Source organism: Piliocolobus tephrosceles, chromosome 9 (assembly GCF_002776525.5).
Source record: "Piliocolobus tephrosceles isolate RC106 chromosome 9, ASM277652v3, whole genome shotgun sequence".
Lineage (NCBI taxonomy): Eukaryota > Metazoa > Chordata > Mammalia > Primates > Cercopithecidae > Piliocolobus > Piliocolobus tephrosceles.
The window spans coordinates 39984750-40002566 of record NC_045442.1 but is presented as its reverse complement, the minus strand read 5'-3'; the positions used below and the strand labels follow the sequence as shown (position 1 = coordinate 40002566).

Genomic DNA, 17817 nt, shown 5'->3' with positions numbered 1-17817 from the left:
GTCTTTTAAACTCATTCCAAATGAGTATTTTATTAAATCTATATTTTTAGTAGGTAAGACTTTGTTGTTAAAATAGTAACAAAATTATAACTTTATAAAATAAATCACAACAGTAGCTTTCTTTTCCTTCCCTAACTAGTCCTTTATTCAGTTATATGAATTTAGAGACTACCCATCAATTTTTTTTAAAAGGTAACGTTATAAACTCACCTGAAAATCTCATTCAATAAAAGTACAACATCTTAAAATTGTGATAGACATTTCAGGATTTCTCATTATTTTAGATAAAAACATACACTAAAGTATAACCCTAGGAAAAGTTAAAATAGCTTTAAATTTATTTTTTCCTTAATGTTGTTTCATGGCATATCCAATTTCACACCTAACATATCCAATTTATGGAAGATATATACGAGCTACAATGATAGCATAAATATTTAATCATTTAAAAATGTAATCTTTCCATTTAAAGTATTTTTTAAAGTAAGTTTAAAATTATTTCCTTAATGCTACTACATAGTTTTCAGCACTTTAACACTTAAAATGCAATTACTCAGTAAGGAGCTAATTTTATAGCAAGAGACAGTATGGAGATACATAATTTCCAGGAAAAATGTTATGAATAGATTTACAATAATGCATAGAAAAAGTATTTACTGATTGCCTACCAAATGTCTGGTCTTTTGCTATTAGACTAAGTATTTGGGCTCAATCTCAGGGACTTCCAAAAATGAGTACTAGCCTGACCCAAAATTCTATTGGGTTTAAAATGATACTTCTACTTTCAAAATGTGGATTTGGCTGAAAATAGTAATACCAATTCATTATTCCAAAAATTAATAAAGAACGGAAAAGAATAATGCTTTCTTTTTGTTGAAAGTTGTCTTGCTATGAAATCTTTAATTTGTTAAATATTTTCTACATATTTAGAAATTCGTAGAACATTCAACTGAATGTTCTAAAGGCAAAATTATAAAGGTAACAATCATTAAAGCATTATATTCTGACCTTTGCTAATAATGTACCATGAATTCACCTTCTCTAATTTTACTTTTGTAGATAAGAATTTCTTGTATATGTTAGGAATGATCTTAATGACTCCAATTCAGAAGCTTAACAAAATAAGTTTATTCTATTAAAAAGCAAAAATTTTAAAGAATTACCTTTTCCTGAAATTACTTCTTTTTCTACTCGCCACCTAAATCCAAACTGACAATAAAAAAATTACATTTATGTCAATGTAAATTTAAATTAAATTTAAATTATACAGAAATCTAAACATGGAGCCAACAATCACATTCACCAACCTAAAAAATAAATGTAATTCCCATGACAGATTTTTCTCTTCTTACAGGATTTGAAGAAAATACACTGAACAATTAGCAATTTATCTGTTAAGAACAACCTACTTTAAGATAGCTTAAAAGTTATAGGTGCCAGACCACAAGATACCTAAGTTAACAAATAAGATGTCCTGTTCTATAAGACTGACATGAAAAAAAGAGGTTATGGTATAGTAAAGAGGTAGTATGTTCTAGTACAAAAAGTACAGCCTTTGGAGTCAGATTATTTATGTTTGCATTTTAGCTCTACCACTTAACAGTTGTATAGTACAGGGCAAATTATTTAATTTCTTTTTGCCTTAGCTTCCTCATACATGTAAAGTAGAAATATGAGTACCTACTTCCTTGGTACTCATAGAGGTTTAAAGAGGTTTAAATGAGATAATACATATGAAGCACTTAGAATAGTAACTAGTAGACTCTAACAATCATGCTTCTTGGTATTTACCCAAATGAGCTGAAAACTAATGTCCACACAAAAGCCTAAATATAGGTGTTTACAGCAACTTTATTTCTAATTGCCAAAACTTGGAAGCAACCAAGATGTTCTTCATTAAGTGAATGGATAAACAACTGTGGTACATCCAGACAATTAATATTATTCAGTGGTAAGAAAAAATACCAAACCATGAAGACATGGAGAAACTTAAGTGCATATTACAAAGTGAAAGAACCCAATCTGAAAAGACTACATATATATGATTTCAACTATATGATATTCCGGAAAAGGCAAAACTATAGATGAAGTAGAAAGATCAGTAGTTGCCAGGGATTAGGAAGGAAGGTGGGATGAACAGGTGGAGCACAGAGGATTTTTCAGGGCAGTGCAAGCATACTCTATGATACTATAATGGTAGACACACATCATCACACATTTGTCAAAGCAGTAGAATGTACAATATCAAGAGTGAACCCTAATGTAAGCTATGGACTTCAAATGATAACGATATATCAATGTAGGTTCACTGATTGTAACAAATGTACCACTCTGGTGTGGGATGCTGACAGTAGGGGATGCTATGCATGCATAAGGGCAGGGGGTATATGGGAACTCTGTACTTTCTGCTCAATTTTGTTGTAAACCTAAAAATGCTCTAAAAATTAAAAACAAACAAACAAACAAAAAAACACTTGGGAAGATTACTTGAACCCGGGAGGTGGAGGCTGCAGTGAGCCATGATCATGCCACTGCATTCCATCCACCCTGGGCAACTGAGCAAGATCCTGTCTCAAAACAAACAAAAACAACAACAACAAACAAAAACAAACAAAAAACCACTCAAGGCTAGAAACATGCATACCTGTACCCAACTCAAGAAGCTCTTGTCACTCATTAGGTCTTAACCTTGGGAAAGTTACTTAACTTCTGTACTTCCTCTTCATGTATAAAAATGGAAATAGTAACAACCTTAAGTTCACAGGATTGCTATAGTAAGACAGAGGATTCAGATAAAGTGTTCAATGCCTGGCTAACTTCAGTTTGTTGTGGGTTGTTTGTTTTGTTTGTTTTCAGCCTTCCAAATAGCTAGGACTACAGGCATGTGCTACCCTGCCTGGCTAATTTTACTTTTTATAGAGATAAGGTCTCACTATATTGCCTAGGCTGGTTTTGAACTCCTGGCCTCAAGCTATCCTCCTACCTCAGTCTCCCAGAGTACTGGGATTATAGGCAACAGCCACTGTGCCTGGCAATTTCAATTATTTTTTTTAAAAAATCATCAATCTATTACTTGAATTTGGCAATTTTGTATTTTAAATGCAAATAAAGGCTCAAAATATTTCAAAATATTCTGATTAAAACCCAACAAAAATAAAATCCTCCAAATCTAGGGGAAAAAATAAAATTTCAGGATAACTCTGTTTAATTCTATTTTTTAGCCTATATATGTATGTGGAGATTGCTTGCATCCAACATATGTGAGGATGTCTACTGAAGCACAGCCAAGTGTAACAGTAACAGTTTCCAAACTTTCTTCTTCATTCATTAATCTATTCACCAAATAACTTATTAAGCAATTACCTATTGGGCTTGGCATTCCACTGAGGATAAAAAGTGATTATTAAAATAGTGTGTCAACAAGAAGGTTATAATATTATGAGGAAATAATAAATGTAACAAAACAAATTACATTATATCCTACTAGTTAAAGACTGTATATTCTTTCCTGACATAAATGTCCTAGTTTGGATTAAAGTTGAAGTTATTCAGGATTTGGTGCCGAGCCTCCTTTTCTTCTCACTCTGCACTCATCACAATGACGTCACGTACGCAAGCAGTAAACAAGGATTCTGACTTTATCACCATCGACTTGAACTTTTATGTATACAAAAAATAAACTTTCCAGCTCATTCAAGCCAGTGGTTTTTTTCAGGGAGTGTTCTCTGTCCCTGTAGCTGGACCTATCAATGATACATTGATCCAGCTAAAAAGGGGAAATGCAATAAAGAAAGGAATAGGAGTAAGAGGCAAAGATGGAAATTCACTAAAAATGCTCTAAAAGAATCTACTGTATATATTAGGAGCTGTTTTTAATTAAGCGAATAATACACTGTCTTTGTATAAATAAAGGGAAGAGAAAATGCACCCTAGTGAGGGAACCAAAGGCATTACTCTTTCTCCAACACTTCAAACATGGTATACCAAAACTAAACTCTTGCCCCCCAGCAAAAAAAATCACCCTCCAAATTCTGTATTTTTCTCAGCATCCGTGCTCAGAATCTGTGAGTCATATCTGATTTCTTGCTGCATTTACCCTCAAATACAATCACTCATCATGTTCTAGCAGGAAAATACACTTTTTTTCAAGCTTATTCTCTTTAAAGTATGATTTCTAGTGGTATTCCTTTTTAAAAAACTGAGAACTCAATTATTTAATTTTTATTTATGTATATTTTCTCCCCTCAACTAGACTAGTTTCTTCTGAAGAGTACTATTAATCCACAGTACCTCGTCCAGTTTCAATAGATACTGAACAACAACAACAAAATACTGAAGAATTACGATGGTATTAGGAAGTGGGGAAAAATAAAAGAAATAAAAGCCAACAACTTAAGAACAATCTATGAATAAGCCAGGGCTGAAAAAGCTCCTTTGTTACATGCTCCTAGAAAGAGATAATTTTCACACTTGATTTATAATATAGTAACTTTAGGTAACTCCAATTACTGTGGTGCTTTTTGAATCAGATGTGGTACAGAGAAGACAGCTGTGAACTAGAGTCCACAACTAGTTTATAAGAAACAGAAGTTTTGGGGATATACTAAGTACATGAGTTTATAAACAGGGTATACAAAATGAACATTATTACTATTTTCTATAAGAAACTGTGAAGCAACACACTTACTAAAGGCACTACTGAAAAAAGTATTAAATCAACCTGGTTCTAATGAGATCAAACGATTTAAATGACAAAGAAATCTTCATGATACATAAATATAAGATAGCTTTTTAAACAGGTTTTTGTCTTAATACAAATATACAGTATCTACAACACATATTTATGCAACATTCCCTCCTCCCACATTTCTAACTGAGATCTGCTCCTGGGTCACCTTTTCCAGCTATAATTTGATGTTCGAGATAGAAATAAAAATAACTTTTTATTTTTTAGAGTCTCACTGTCACCCACACTGAAATGCAGTGGCACGATCATAGCTCACTGCAGCCTCAAACTTGGACTCAAGCAACCCTCTAACCTCAGCCTCCCAAGTAGCTAGAACTAAAGGCATGCACCCGGCTAATTTTTTTTAGTTTTTGTGGAGACAAGGTCTTACTATATTGCCCAGGCTGGTCTTGAACTTCTGGCCTCAAGCAATCTTCCTGCCTCAGCCTCCCAAACTGCTGAGATTACAGGAATGAGCCATCACAGCCAACCAAAACTAAAAATATTAACTAAAGTAAGATGTAAAGTGGGAAAGGAAATCTGCCATTACTAATTAGCACTGATTGAAATGTTAATTTTGCTATAATAGACATTTACGTAATAGAAGATGTACATCTGGATCTCTATAAATGGTAATCAATTTTTAAAATCTATCAATTTCAAACATCATCTGTGAAATAAGACACTATTCTGTAGAGTTAAATCATTCATCACAATCACTAGAGGCTCTAGACTGGAGTCAGGATGAAACAGGATCCAATACCCACTTGTGTTTAATTTTAGACTTTTCATGCCTCAGCTCACAAAAGAAAAAAAGCATAAATTTCCTTCTAAATTTCCATAGGCCTTTTGTAAACTCCACAGCTGCAGAGGTTAAATGGTCCAAATGACACATCATAAATGCAGGACAACTGAGTCTAGAATTAGCATCTTTAAAAGAATAATGTGGGGGGAGGGCATGATAGTATAATAAAAGTTAATATTTTACTTGAATAAGAACCTCTTTCTATAAATACGTGGAAAGCATACCTTATTTTCTTTGTATTTACTGAGATCTGCTATGCAGTATTCCTTAAATAATTTATCATAGTATTTCTTGGCAAGTCTCTTCTCCCTAGATCCATAAAAATATAATTATACATTTAGAAACTCAACCACGGTTTGCTACTTTCAAGTGATGTCAAAGAATACATATGACATAAATATTAAAGTTTTAAGAGAACTATTACTTACATGTGCATGGAATATCTGGATACTAACTATTAAAAGTGGTTCACTCAGGGAGGGAAATTGGAGAATGACAGTCACAAATGAGAAGGAGAATCACTCTTCACTGTTTACCCTTTGTAATGTTTGCATTTAAAAAAACATTTTCAGGTATGACTTTTTTCCAAAACATTTTAAAAATTAAAGCAGCGGCATATAATAGCATATTACGAGATAATACACAATACTGTAAAAAATAATGTTTTTTTTGAAGACTAAGTCAAACAATGAGAAGTCAGTTAAAACTGCCAAAAATTACCAAAAGAACCAAATAATCCTAGGTATGACTTCATGTCCTTGATTCTGAACTGTTCTATGAAGGGGCTGAACACCTTGACGAAGTGACAAAAAACCACTCAGAAAACAGGAGAAACAGGACGAAAGCATTTGATGCATTATGCCTCTGATGGCTAATTACCAAGTCATGTCCATTTCGTCCTCCTCATTCCATAGGAATCTATGATTTTCTCGTATAACATCCAAGTCTGTCTTGTCATTTTCCCTGGAAAACAGAACTTTTTAATTTAATACAAAAACAAAAGTAGTCAAATTTAGGTTAAATAGCTCTGTGAGTTTTGGAAAATTTTATTAAAAATATAATACATGAATATAGTTCTTTTGTGAGTATATATATTTGTTCATATATTTATAAAAATACTTCAGTATTTTCAAAATGTACTTATAAAAAAAAGTACTACAGAAGCAAGTTAAATGGATAAGGAATCCGTCTGTAGCATTGGTTTCAATTATACAAATGGTGCTAAGTTACCAAAGCTAGAATGAGAAACCTGACTAAACACTAAATGAATAAAGAAAAGTGAATGAAAATAAGTTTCAGAATCTAACCAAAAGTCTATAAAACACCACTCTGCTGAGATTTAATTTTAAAAAATATGAAAAGTTTTCCATATCTCATTTCACTAGTTTCCTAGGTAGAAGACTGAGTAAAGGAGAAAGAGAGCCAAAGGGATTGATCTTTTAAAATAAAATGCTAACAGTCTGGAGGTAAAAAAGAAAAAGAAAAAAAAGTGATTGTTGGGAGATACAGGATAAATTGATAGGGGAGATAAATTGGGGGTAAATGAGATGGTACTAAAGTTTCTCAGAGTGCTGCCAACTCAGAAAATTGTTAGAGGGGAAAAAAAAAACTCACATAAAACTAATAAGTTCTAAGACCTGTGGACACTATAGCAGTACAATTCGCAATTGCAAAGCTATGGAACCGACCAAAGTGCCCATTAACTAATGAGTGGATAAAGAAAATGTGGTGTGTATATATATATACAACATGGAATATTACTCAGCCACAGAAAGGAATGAAATGATGTCTTTTGCAGTAATTTGGATGGAGCCGGAGGCCATTATTCTAAGTGAAGTAACTCAGGAATGGAAAACCAAATATCCTATGTTCTCATTTACATGTGGGAGCTAAGCTATGAGGACGCAAAGGCAAAAGAGTCATATAATGGACTTTAGGGACTTAAGGTGGGGGAAGGCCGGGAGGGAGGTGAGGGATAAAAGACTACATTTTAGGAATAGCATACACTGCTCGGGTGATGGGTGCACTAAAATCTCAGAAATCACCACTAAAGAAGTTTTCCAGGCAACTAAAAACCACCTGTATCCCAAAAACTATCGAAATAAAAATAAAAATTAAAAAAACAAAAACAAGGCCGGGCGCGGTGGCTCACGCCTGTAATCCCAACACTTTGGGAGGCCGAGGCAGGCGGATCACCAGGTCAGGAGATCGAGACCATCCCCGCTAACATGGTGAAACCCCGTCTCTATTAAAAATACAAAAAAATTAGTCAGGCGTGGTGGCGGGCGCCTGTAGTCCCAGCTACTCTGGAGGCTGAGGCAGAAGAATGGCGTGAACCAGGGAGGCGGAGCTTGCAGTGAGCCGAGATCACGCCACTGCACTCCAGCCTGGGCGACAGGGCAAGACTCCTTCTCAAAAGAAAAAAATAAATAAATAAAACAAAACAAAACAAGAAGTTCTGATGTAAGAGCCTTAAACATGGGAAGGACTTTGATGTGCAAGAAATGCTAGAGTGAGATTTCTTGTTTACCTATCTTTTAAAAAGCAATCCCAAACATTAAGGTCCAAAAATTTCCTTATTTCAAAGATCCTTGCCAAGAAGACACATGGTATACCTCACATCACCTTTTATCACCAGGGTTGTGCCTGGCTCAGCATGTATAGAGTCTACCTGAGGCCTGTTCAAAGAAATTACATTCATGAAGAGCTACTCAGTTAGGACCTGTGGATGGTATCTCTACCTTATAATATAAAAAAGAAACAGGGGCCAGGCGAGGTGGCTCACGCCTGTAATCCCAGCACTTTGGGAGGCCAAGATGCGTGGATTACGAGGTCAGGAGTTCAAGACCAGCCTGGCCAAGATGGTGAAACCCCGTCTCTACTAAAAATACAAAAATTAGCCAGGCACGGTGGCAGGCGCTTGTAATCCCAGTTACTCGGGAGACTGAGGTAGGAGAATCGCTTGAACCACGGCAGCAGAGGTTGCAGTGAGCTGAGATCAAGCCACTGCTCTCCAGCCTGAGCAACAGAGTGAGACTCCATCTTAAAACAAAAAAAAAGAGGCAAACTGGAATAGAAAGCAGGGAAGAATGACAGAATCAGAAGGCACAGTAGCTGTGGGTCTTTAAAGTTCTCCATAACCCACATTCCCTTCTATGTAAACTTCCTGATACTTACCCCAAACGCTTGAAATCTTCTTTTTTGCCACCATAATATAAAATATAGTCATTTACAAACTTTGTATGTCTTTGATACTGAAATGCAAAAAATTAAGGATTTTATTCTCTCAGGAGTTGTTTGGTGTCATAATATATTGTCGATTGGGGGTAAAAAAAGCATAGTATGAGTCTATTTAGTTTTTTAAAAAATACTCACCGCTGGGCGCGGTGGCTCATGCCTATAATCCCAGCACTTTGGGAGGCCGAGGTGGGCGGATCACGAGGTCAGGAGATCGAGACCTTCCTGGCTAACATGGTGAAACCCCGTTTCTACTAAAAATATAAAAAATTAGCTGGGCGTGGTGGCGGGTGCCTGTGGTCCCAGCTACTCAGGAGGCTGAGGCAGGAGAATGGCGTGAAAACAGGAGGCGGAGCTTGCAGTGAGCCGAGATCAGGCCACTGCGCTCCAGCCTGGGCAACAGAGCGAGACTCTGTCTCAAAAAAGTAAACAAATAAATAAAAATAAAAAATAAAAGTATTCACATAGTATACATGCTTATACATTCAGAAAATCTAGAAGGGTATATATTAAATTGTTGAAAGTGAAGACTGTAAAGTAGAGGCTTTCTTTTGAATATTTTTCAAGCATATACTACTCTTGTGGTAAAAATATATCTCCATCTGGGGAGAAAGACAGCTTCTTATTCTATTGCTGAACTGCATATAGCCTCCTACCACCACTCATTCTAATAATCACAATATGAAAAATTTAAAAATTATAGTTTCTAAAAGCAGAGTAGAATTTATCTTTCATTATCATAAAATATAATTTATCTATTTTAGTAATGATAAAGCCTCTAAGTAGAAGATGCAACTTTTATAACATGAAATCCTAACATTACACTTTCAAAAAAAGCAAATATAAAAAACCAGTTTTTATATTGTCTTTTAAATTCAAAGAATAAAATGCCATGTTTACTTTCAAAGCAGTGTAAACGTAACAAAATATATGAGCATTTTACTGTTTTAAAAAGCTCAACAGCACTCTCTCTAGAGCCAAACATGCATATAATAGCTAACCTCGCCTTCTACAATACTCTGTGACTATTACATTAAAGATATACAGTGATTTAATTGATCATAATGTGTACTAACAGACAATTTAATCAGAAAGTGATATTTTCATATTGTAACAAACCAGTTACTATTTCAGGGGGGAAAAAAAGAGAGAGAGAGAAAGAAAGAAAAGCCAAATATCTGGAGATCTGGATTCTAGCTCTTGATCTACCACTAACTGGTCACATGACCATGGCAAGTCATGTAACCTATCAGAGCTGGGGTCAGCAAACATTTTCTGCAAAGGGCCAGATGGTAAATATTTCAGGCTTTGCAAGCCATATGGTCTCTGTTGCAAATGCTCAGTTCTGCCATTTTAGCATGAAAGCAGCTAAAGACAACATATAAATGAAGCGTGGCTGTATTCCAATATAATTTTATGTACAAGAACAGGTGGTGGGTGGAACTTTTGCTTCCGGGAAGACGGAGTAGGCAAAGATGTACTTCTCCCTATTCCTCATACTAACAACAACTAAAATCCTTGTACATTATATATCAAACATAAAAACACTCTAAAAGGTAGATGGAAGAAGGCACACCACTAGGGACCTCCTGAAGACCTATGGTATGACGTGATAGCGAGTTCCCTAGGTTTTCTTTTTGTCTCATATATCCTAGATTTGGAGGTAAAGAAGCTGACAACCTGGAAACACCAACAGGCACGGACTAAAAAAGCCTCAACAAAAGCCTGTTCTCTCTAACCAAATGACCAAGAGTCAGTTTAGCAAGACAACTTTTAGACAATAACTACTCTACTCTTGTCAAACAACCCAGAGAAAACTGTGGCTCCCAGTTAGAATCGCAATTATTAAAAAGTCAGGAAACAACAGATGCTAGCAAGGTTGTACAGAAACAGGAATGCTTTTACACTGTTGGTGGGAATGTAAAGTGGTTCAACCATTATGGAAGACAATGTGGCAATTCCTCAAGGATCTAGAACCAGAAATATCATTTGATCCAGCAATCCCATTACTGGGTATATACCAAAAGGAATATAAATCATTCTATTATAAAGATACATGCACATGTGTGTTTATTGCAGCACTATTCACAATAGCAAACACATGGAACCAATTCAAATGTCCATCAATGACAGACTAGATAAAGAAAATGTGGTACATATACACCATGGAATACTATGCAACCACAAAAAGGAATGAGATCATGTCCTTTGCAGCGACATGGATGAAGCTGGAAGCCACCATCCCCAGCAAACCAACACAGGAACAGAAAACCAAACACCGCATGTTCTCACCCATAAATGGGAGCTGAACAATGAGAACACATGGACACAGGGAGGGGAACATCACACACTGGAGCCTGTGGGCAGGGAAGGGCGAGGGTGACGGGTTGACAGGTGCAGCAAACCACCATGGCACATGTATACCCTATGTAAGAAATCTGCACGTTCTGCACATGTATCCCAGAATTTAAAGTAATAAAATAAAAGAAAGAAAAAAATAAAATAAATCCTCAAACACAAAACAAAAAACAAACAAAAAAACTGTGGCTCCATCTCCACCTATGCCAGAAAAGGAGTGTCTATACTTTCACTCTCACCAGGCTATAACTAGGTGCCCTCAATGCAGTGGGTGTCAGAGAAGGCAGAGCAAATGTTTAAATGCTAAAGGAACAAATGGCAGATGAGATCCATGGAAAAGCTAAGCTACTGGGTTAGGAGATAAGAGGAATAAATCAATTAGTGACACAATGGTACTTCTATAATTTAAAGAAAAATATTGGAATAACACAGTGAAACAGACGATTACAGGCAGGGGGCGTATCAAATTGACACTGTCTCCTTCTCCCTATTCTGATCACAGCAATAAATACCCAAAGATACTTCAGTTCTTGCTTGGTCTCTCTTTAATTCTCCAATATTCTCAACAGCAGTATGGATGGCCAGTGTAGCAGTTAAGCGTCATCAGCCAGTCTTATTAAAAAACTGAGTTGAGAAATGGCTGTAACCAGAAGGCAGGGTTTATCTTAAAGATAGCTTTAAGTCATGCCTAAAAATTAAAGCCATGGCAGGCCTGAGGACAGTCCACAGGCAGGCCTCATTTTATTTCTACTTTTTCCTTAGATCCAGGGACAGGCTGGATAGACCTAATTTTAAATACAAGTTTTGTAGAGACCATAAACAGCAAAGAACCAGGTAGGAAAAGCATAAATTAAAATGAGACTAAAGATAAGTATAGGAAAAGGAAATGTTGAAAGCTTGAAAAAACAATTAGGAAAATATATTTGCAGATTCATGTACTTTATAAACCTATTTATAGAGTACTAGTAATATGTTTCATTATTTTTGTCTCTAAATCTTTCCCATATATTAGTAAAAGAGAATTGTACCCAAAAGTATAAACGGCAAAATCCTACACCACTACTTATCTTTAAATATAAAAAGGCCTATTTGACTTCACAAGATTTTATAAAACAAAAAAGCAGATTTTAAAATGTTCTACTGGTTATAAAAATCTGGAAATACAAAAAGGATACAGCATCCATAGCTATGAGATGAAACCTTCTATTTCTTGCTTCTTCCCTGTTAAAACAAACTGTTTTAAGAAAATTCAAAATGTCTATATTCAAATTAACATAATCAAATCCCTTAGTCCATAATTGATGAAGCAACTTAAACCAAGAAATAGAATTGACACCGAAATACCATACCTATCCAGCAATTCCGCTGCAACTTGTTTATGGGCCACCTTTCCATGCTTTTCTTTCTGAAATGGTTTTTGGAGGAGTAAGTCATCTTCAACTGTCCTGGTATATTAAGAAGAAAATAAGAGTTCATTTTTTCCAAAGGTTATTTTCTAATTCTTTATATTTTCATAATTGGAATATACTTTAAAGAATATAAGTCTTAGCTTTAAGAAGACTCACTGATCTTTAATGAGATATTTTACATTTCCTTAAATAGCTTAATTAATACCTTAACGTTAATACCCATAACATGGGGAAGATGAAACTAACAAAAGCATGGATTCTAGTGTCATATCACCTAGGTTCCTGATTCAAATCCTAATTCTGTCAATTACTACTTTAATCTTAATAAGATTCGATTATTTATCTCTTTGTTTCTTAATTTCTCTATCTGTAACATAGAGATAAGGAAGTTCTGGTAATTAATAATAAGCAAAAAGCAAGGCTGATTATAGAGAAAACAAACCATAGATCAAGCTCGTCCAATCCGTGGGCCTCATGTGGCCCAGGATGGTTTTGAATGTGGCCCAACACAAATTTGTAAACTTTCTTAAAACATTAACAGATTTGTTTACAATTTTTTAAATCTCACTGGCTACCATTAGTGTATTTTATGCAGGCCCAGCACTGCTCCAGGCCAACAGTATGAGCCAACAGATTCACAATTGTGTGTGCTCCACTGTAGTGCGTGGCCCGAGACAATTCTTCTTCTTCCAATGTGGCTCAGGGAAGCCAAGAGATTGGACACCCTGGCATAGACAATCAGCCCTAGTTATAGTGATGAATATAATCCTGGAGCAGAGTATCCCACTAGATTTGCTCAAATTCTGTTCTTACAAAGTAGTATTTTTGAATGAAAAATCTAGAAAATGTAAAGCATCAAAAATGTTATAATAATTAGTACTATCCTTTGAGTTATTGCAAAGACTGAGTATCCTACAAAAATGTTCAGACCCTGTGAGTATGCCTAATATATTGCTCTCAGTGTGAAATAATAAGCCAATTTCTATAAGTTTGCTTAGCAAAAATTAGTCAACAGCCTGGTGTGTAAGTCTGGTTAGCAGACATCAGTCAACCACTCCTGAGTCAAAGTATAAAACTGAGTTTCTATGCACTGAAAGCTAAGAACAATGCTCCTACACACAGCAGCTCCACCAAGACGTATCCTGCTTATAATGCACAGGCTTTATGTGCTAAGAGTTCTTGTTTCTTGCAATTCAATAAAACCTTTCTTGAGTTTCTTCCCGTGACTTCTTAGTTTGCTCATTCATGTATCTGTAAGAACTGTGCTGCATTATACTTTCATCCTCCATATTAACTTCACTTTGAAGGCAAGTACTGGCAAGAGACCACCATTCAAGCCCCTTCTGAGCTACATTTGCAAATAAACAGTCCTTGACAGTTGAATGAAAAATATATGCAATGAAAAGGTTTCACTGATTTCTGAAAAGATTCCAGAAATCTGAAACTCTTCTTTCCCTTTCAATAAAACCCTTCGCAGAATTAATGTTTTATTTTTCCCACAATTGTTCTCCAATTTTTAACCAATGTATTAATTTAATGAAAAATTCATTCACTAGCACAATTGTCTTCACATGTAAACACAATTCAAAAATTTCACTCTTATTTATTTATACTTCATATTAATCTAGAAAGGAAGTGAAAACCAGATCAATAAAAAAACTTACTTACCTTGTTTTCCTTTTGCTGGATTCTCCACAGTGTTCATCATCACTAAAATCAGAATCGTAGCCTCCATGACCATGCATCTGTAAAGGAGTACAAAGTCAGCTATTTAGAATCTAGGTTGCCAATTGTCCAGGAAACAGAATAATTCAAAAATAAGCTACAGTTTTAAAGGATCATTGTGGGCAGATTCCTGTTCACAGGCCAACTAGCCATCTAAAACTTTCATTCACTTTTAAATAAGAGACACACCTTTCAGAAAATGCATCAACATTTTTCACCCTTAATTGTCATTAGGTGAACAAAGAAGGCTACTCTTTGATCTTTTCACTGAAAACCAGGCCTAGAAGCTGCAGTGACTGCTTACAAGGTTTAGCAATGCTTTCACTTTTGATTCAGAGTAGTAGTAATCACTGTGTGTTTATCACCAACTTTGTTCCAGACATTTGTGTTAAGTACTTTACAAACAGTGCTTCTAATTCTGCAAGTTAGAAAGTTATCTTCATTTAGGAAAGAAGTAATCAAAGTTAAGTAATCTATTTTACAAATCCAGTAAGTGGCTAATCTGCTCTACTTGATTCTTGTACCCACAATTTCAACTACTCCAAATTTCCTCTCTGGAATATGATTTACTATATTCCAGGAGAATTACAGCACTTATGAACAGTACATCATCAATTGATGAAAATTTTCCTGTAATCTTTTTCAACATATGTAGAGATTTCCATTTTCTTTTGAGTCTCTTTAAGGTAAACTACCTTTCCCTTTGGACTAGTCAGCTTTCTCTTGTTTCATTTTATTTATCTAGTTATTTTTGGAGAGTCTTGCTCTGTTGCCCTGGCTGGAGTGCTGTGGCACCTTGATGGCTCACAACATCCTCAACCTCCTGGGCTCAACTGATCCTCCCACCTCAGCCTCTCCAGGCTGAGACTATAGGAATGCACCACCACACCTGTCAAGCTTAAAAATTTTTTTTTTTTGTAGACAAGGGGTTTTGTCATGTTGCCCAAGCTGGTCTCGAACTCCTGGGCTTGAGCAATCCATCCACCTCAACCTCCCAAAATGCTGGGACTTCATTTTTGAATTGAAACTCTTAGAAATGCTGGAAGACATCAGTTGTCACTCAATTGTATTGGAAGAAGTTCCTGGTTCCAGCTTTACACTGAATTTGGAACACACGCTAAGATGGATGGATGGATTATTTGACTATTTGATGTCATAAATAACGAATTTACATGGCTGGAAGGAACAGCCCAGGTTAAATGATATGTCAAATTATTAAAACTAATATAACGACAGCAAGTGCAGCAGGAAAAAGAGGAAAGAATTCCCTAAACTTCATTGCATTGGATTTAGGATAAACGACATGTTTCTAGTCCTGGCTACCTTGAATAAGTCATTTCATCTCCCTGGACTTAACAAGGTAGCTACGAGAAATAATCTTTAAGTTGTGTAAATCTTTAACAACCTTTAAAGTCTGTAACTCCACTTTCAAACTTAGGTGTGTGGATATATACCTCTTTTCTCTGTCCCACTAAAATCCTAGAGAGGAAGATGCTAGTTAAGGTTGGAGATGAAGGTTAGAAAGCCACAGTTTCAACTCTACCCTCCCTTACATTTGTTATTGCCTTACACACCTGGATTTTACACCCTTTTTAAGGTCAACTCCAGCTGTCTTATCACATCTGTTCAAGCCATATTGTTCTCTCACTCTTTGTCCTATGTCCTCACTTTCTTTCCATCTTGATGGGGGACAGCTGTAGCGTGGAGTTTAGAGATATATTCTGAGATCAGCCTACTAGAATTCACAGCCTGGCTCTGCACCTTCCATTTGTCTTTCTTCGGGCCTGTTCCTTAACCTCTCCAAGCCTCAGTGTCCTCATTTATAAAAAGAGGCTAGTAAGATGACTGACCTCATAGGAATGGAGATGAGTTACCTCATCTAAAAGGTTTTATCGTTGTCTTCTATAGTGAAACCCAGTAAATGTTAACTATCATCATCATCATCTTGTCCCTCGCCCCAGGACACCACGTCCTACTCTTGCTCCCACTCTCCCATTTATTAGCTGGCCGCTCCATCCAACCCATACCTTTCTTAACTCACTGGTTGAACTAAAAAGCTATCACTCACTTCAGGCAACGAATCAACTGACAAGAGCCGGCAGAAACTCAAGAACGGAGATGCCTGGTGTCTCCAGAATCTGTCATCCAAAACAAAACCAAACCAAAGCCGACAATCAACTAGTACTATATGAAAAGCAAGTTTTGAGGTCCTTCTCCCTGACGCCAAACATACCCACAGCCCTCGTCACACACCCTTTCCCTTCCTCCCTGCGTGCCAAGTTCGCCCCCGGAGTCGTCGTTTCCTTCTTTCCCGGCAGCTGCAGCGACGACCCACAGCCTCAGAGAGCCGCTGCAGGACAGGTCCCATACGCCTGGCCGCGCAGCCTCCGCACAACGGCCGCCGCCGTCGGCCGCTACCCGCCTCTCCCTACGGGTCCCGACTGGGCACCACTTCCGGTCCTACACGACCACGTGTTACATCTAAATGGCACCGTCCCCCGTGTGCGCCGATCTTGTGCTACAGCCAGAACAGCTCCGGGAAACAAGGGCAGCGGGAGAAACAGCCCGGAAAGGGACGAAGAGGCTTCCAGCTTTCGCCAAGTGGCGGCTCCCAGTTTTTCCCTGGACCGCCTTCCTTTCCCCTCTAGGGAATCCGGCATCTAGTACCGCTGGCACGGCTTGCTGCTCAGCCCACGCCTCTCATTTGAAAATATATTTTGTTTTACCCTACCTATCACCTGCCGTCCTCTCTCTAGTAACCTTAGTAACGCCTCCTCGGAGGATCCTCTCAGAGCATCTCATCAGCGCTTCAGATCAGCCTCTCCCTCCTTCCCCCAGTAAAACAGTTCTCATAATTAGAACAAAAATATCTTTCCATCGTTTCACCACCCACACAATAGATACCATTCCAAAAGTAGTGCTGATGGCAGAAGAGCTCATCGAATTTATGAAGAAAGAAAGAATAGGGAGGAGAGATTTCTCAGGGTTGAGGATTCTCTGCCGACAAGCGACCTGGCACATGCGAAAAGGGATCCAAAATAGAATCTTAAAAAGAAGAAGAAAGGCAGGAAAAGTTGGATTATTTTAAGCGCCACTAGGTTCTTCCTATGCTTTGCCTTTTCTACATCATGACGCCCCACTCTTTCCAGTCTAGTTGCTTGGTTCATGTCTTGTCTTTCGCTGGCATTAGCAGCTATTCATTTTTGCTCCCTCCTCAGTACCCAAAACGGTGCCTTGGAAATCACAAGTGCTAATTAAATATTTGTTGAATTGAACTGGCACGCTTCTGGCTTTTACAGTGGGCCCTTTTTAGAGAAAACCTTGGCACTTAATGCACACTCATTTTACATCTTTTGCCCTAAACAGTAGATAACGATATTCTTATCAGTTCAAGTCTCTAACCCCAACAATAAATTATGGAAACATTCTGCTTTACCCATTGCAGTGAATGTGATCTTAAAAGGCTATAAGATAAATTAAATTATTGTAAATTAAATTATTCCAAAATGCAATCAGATTATACTTCAACAAAAACATTTACTAAAAAAAGTTAAAGC

The 17817-nt window shown here is 36.8% G+C and overlaps 1 protein-coding gene across 4 annotated transcripts in view; it reads right to left on the bottom strand.

Moving 5' to 3' along the window:
• LOC111552203 (protein FRA10AC1) overlaps positions 1-16718 on the bottom strand; it is a 33579-nt gene extending 16861 nt beyond the window's left edge. Inside the window, exons 1-8 of one of the 4 annotated variants that reach the window (XM_023226302.2) lie at positions 16329-16718; positions 14204-14280; positions 12476-12571; positions 12302-12347; positions 8709-8785; positions 6411-6494; positions 5756-5840; positions 1164-1209 (exon numbers count right to left, since the gene is read on the bottom strand). In XM_023226302.2, the coding sequence (XP_023082070.1) occupies positions 1164-1209; positions 5756-5840; positions 6411-6494; positions 8709-8785; positions 12302-12347; positions 12476-12571; positions 14204-14280 (511 nt within the window). In that variant the 5' untranslated portion in view covers positions 16329-16718. Of the gene's footprint in view, positions 1-1163; positions 1210-5755; positions 5841-6410; positions 6495-8708; positions 8786-12301; positions 12348-12475; positions 12572-14203; positions 14281-15834; positions 15955-16328 lie in introns of those variants that run through there. The other 3 variants (XM_023226301.2, XM_023226300.1, XM_023226303.2) reach the window with 3 other exon arrangements.
• Positions 16719-17817: the final 1099 nt, after the last annotated feature.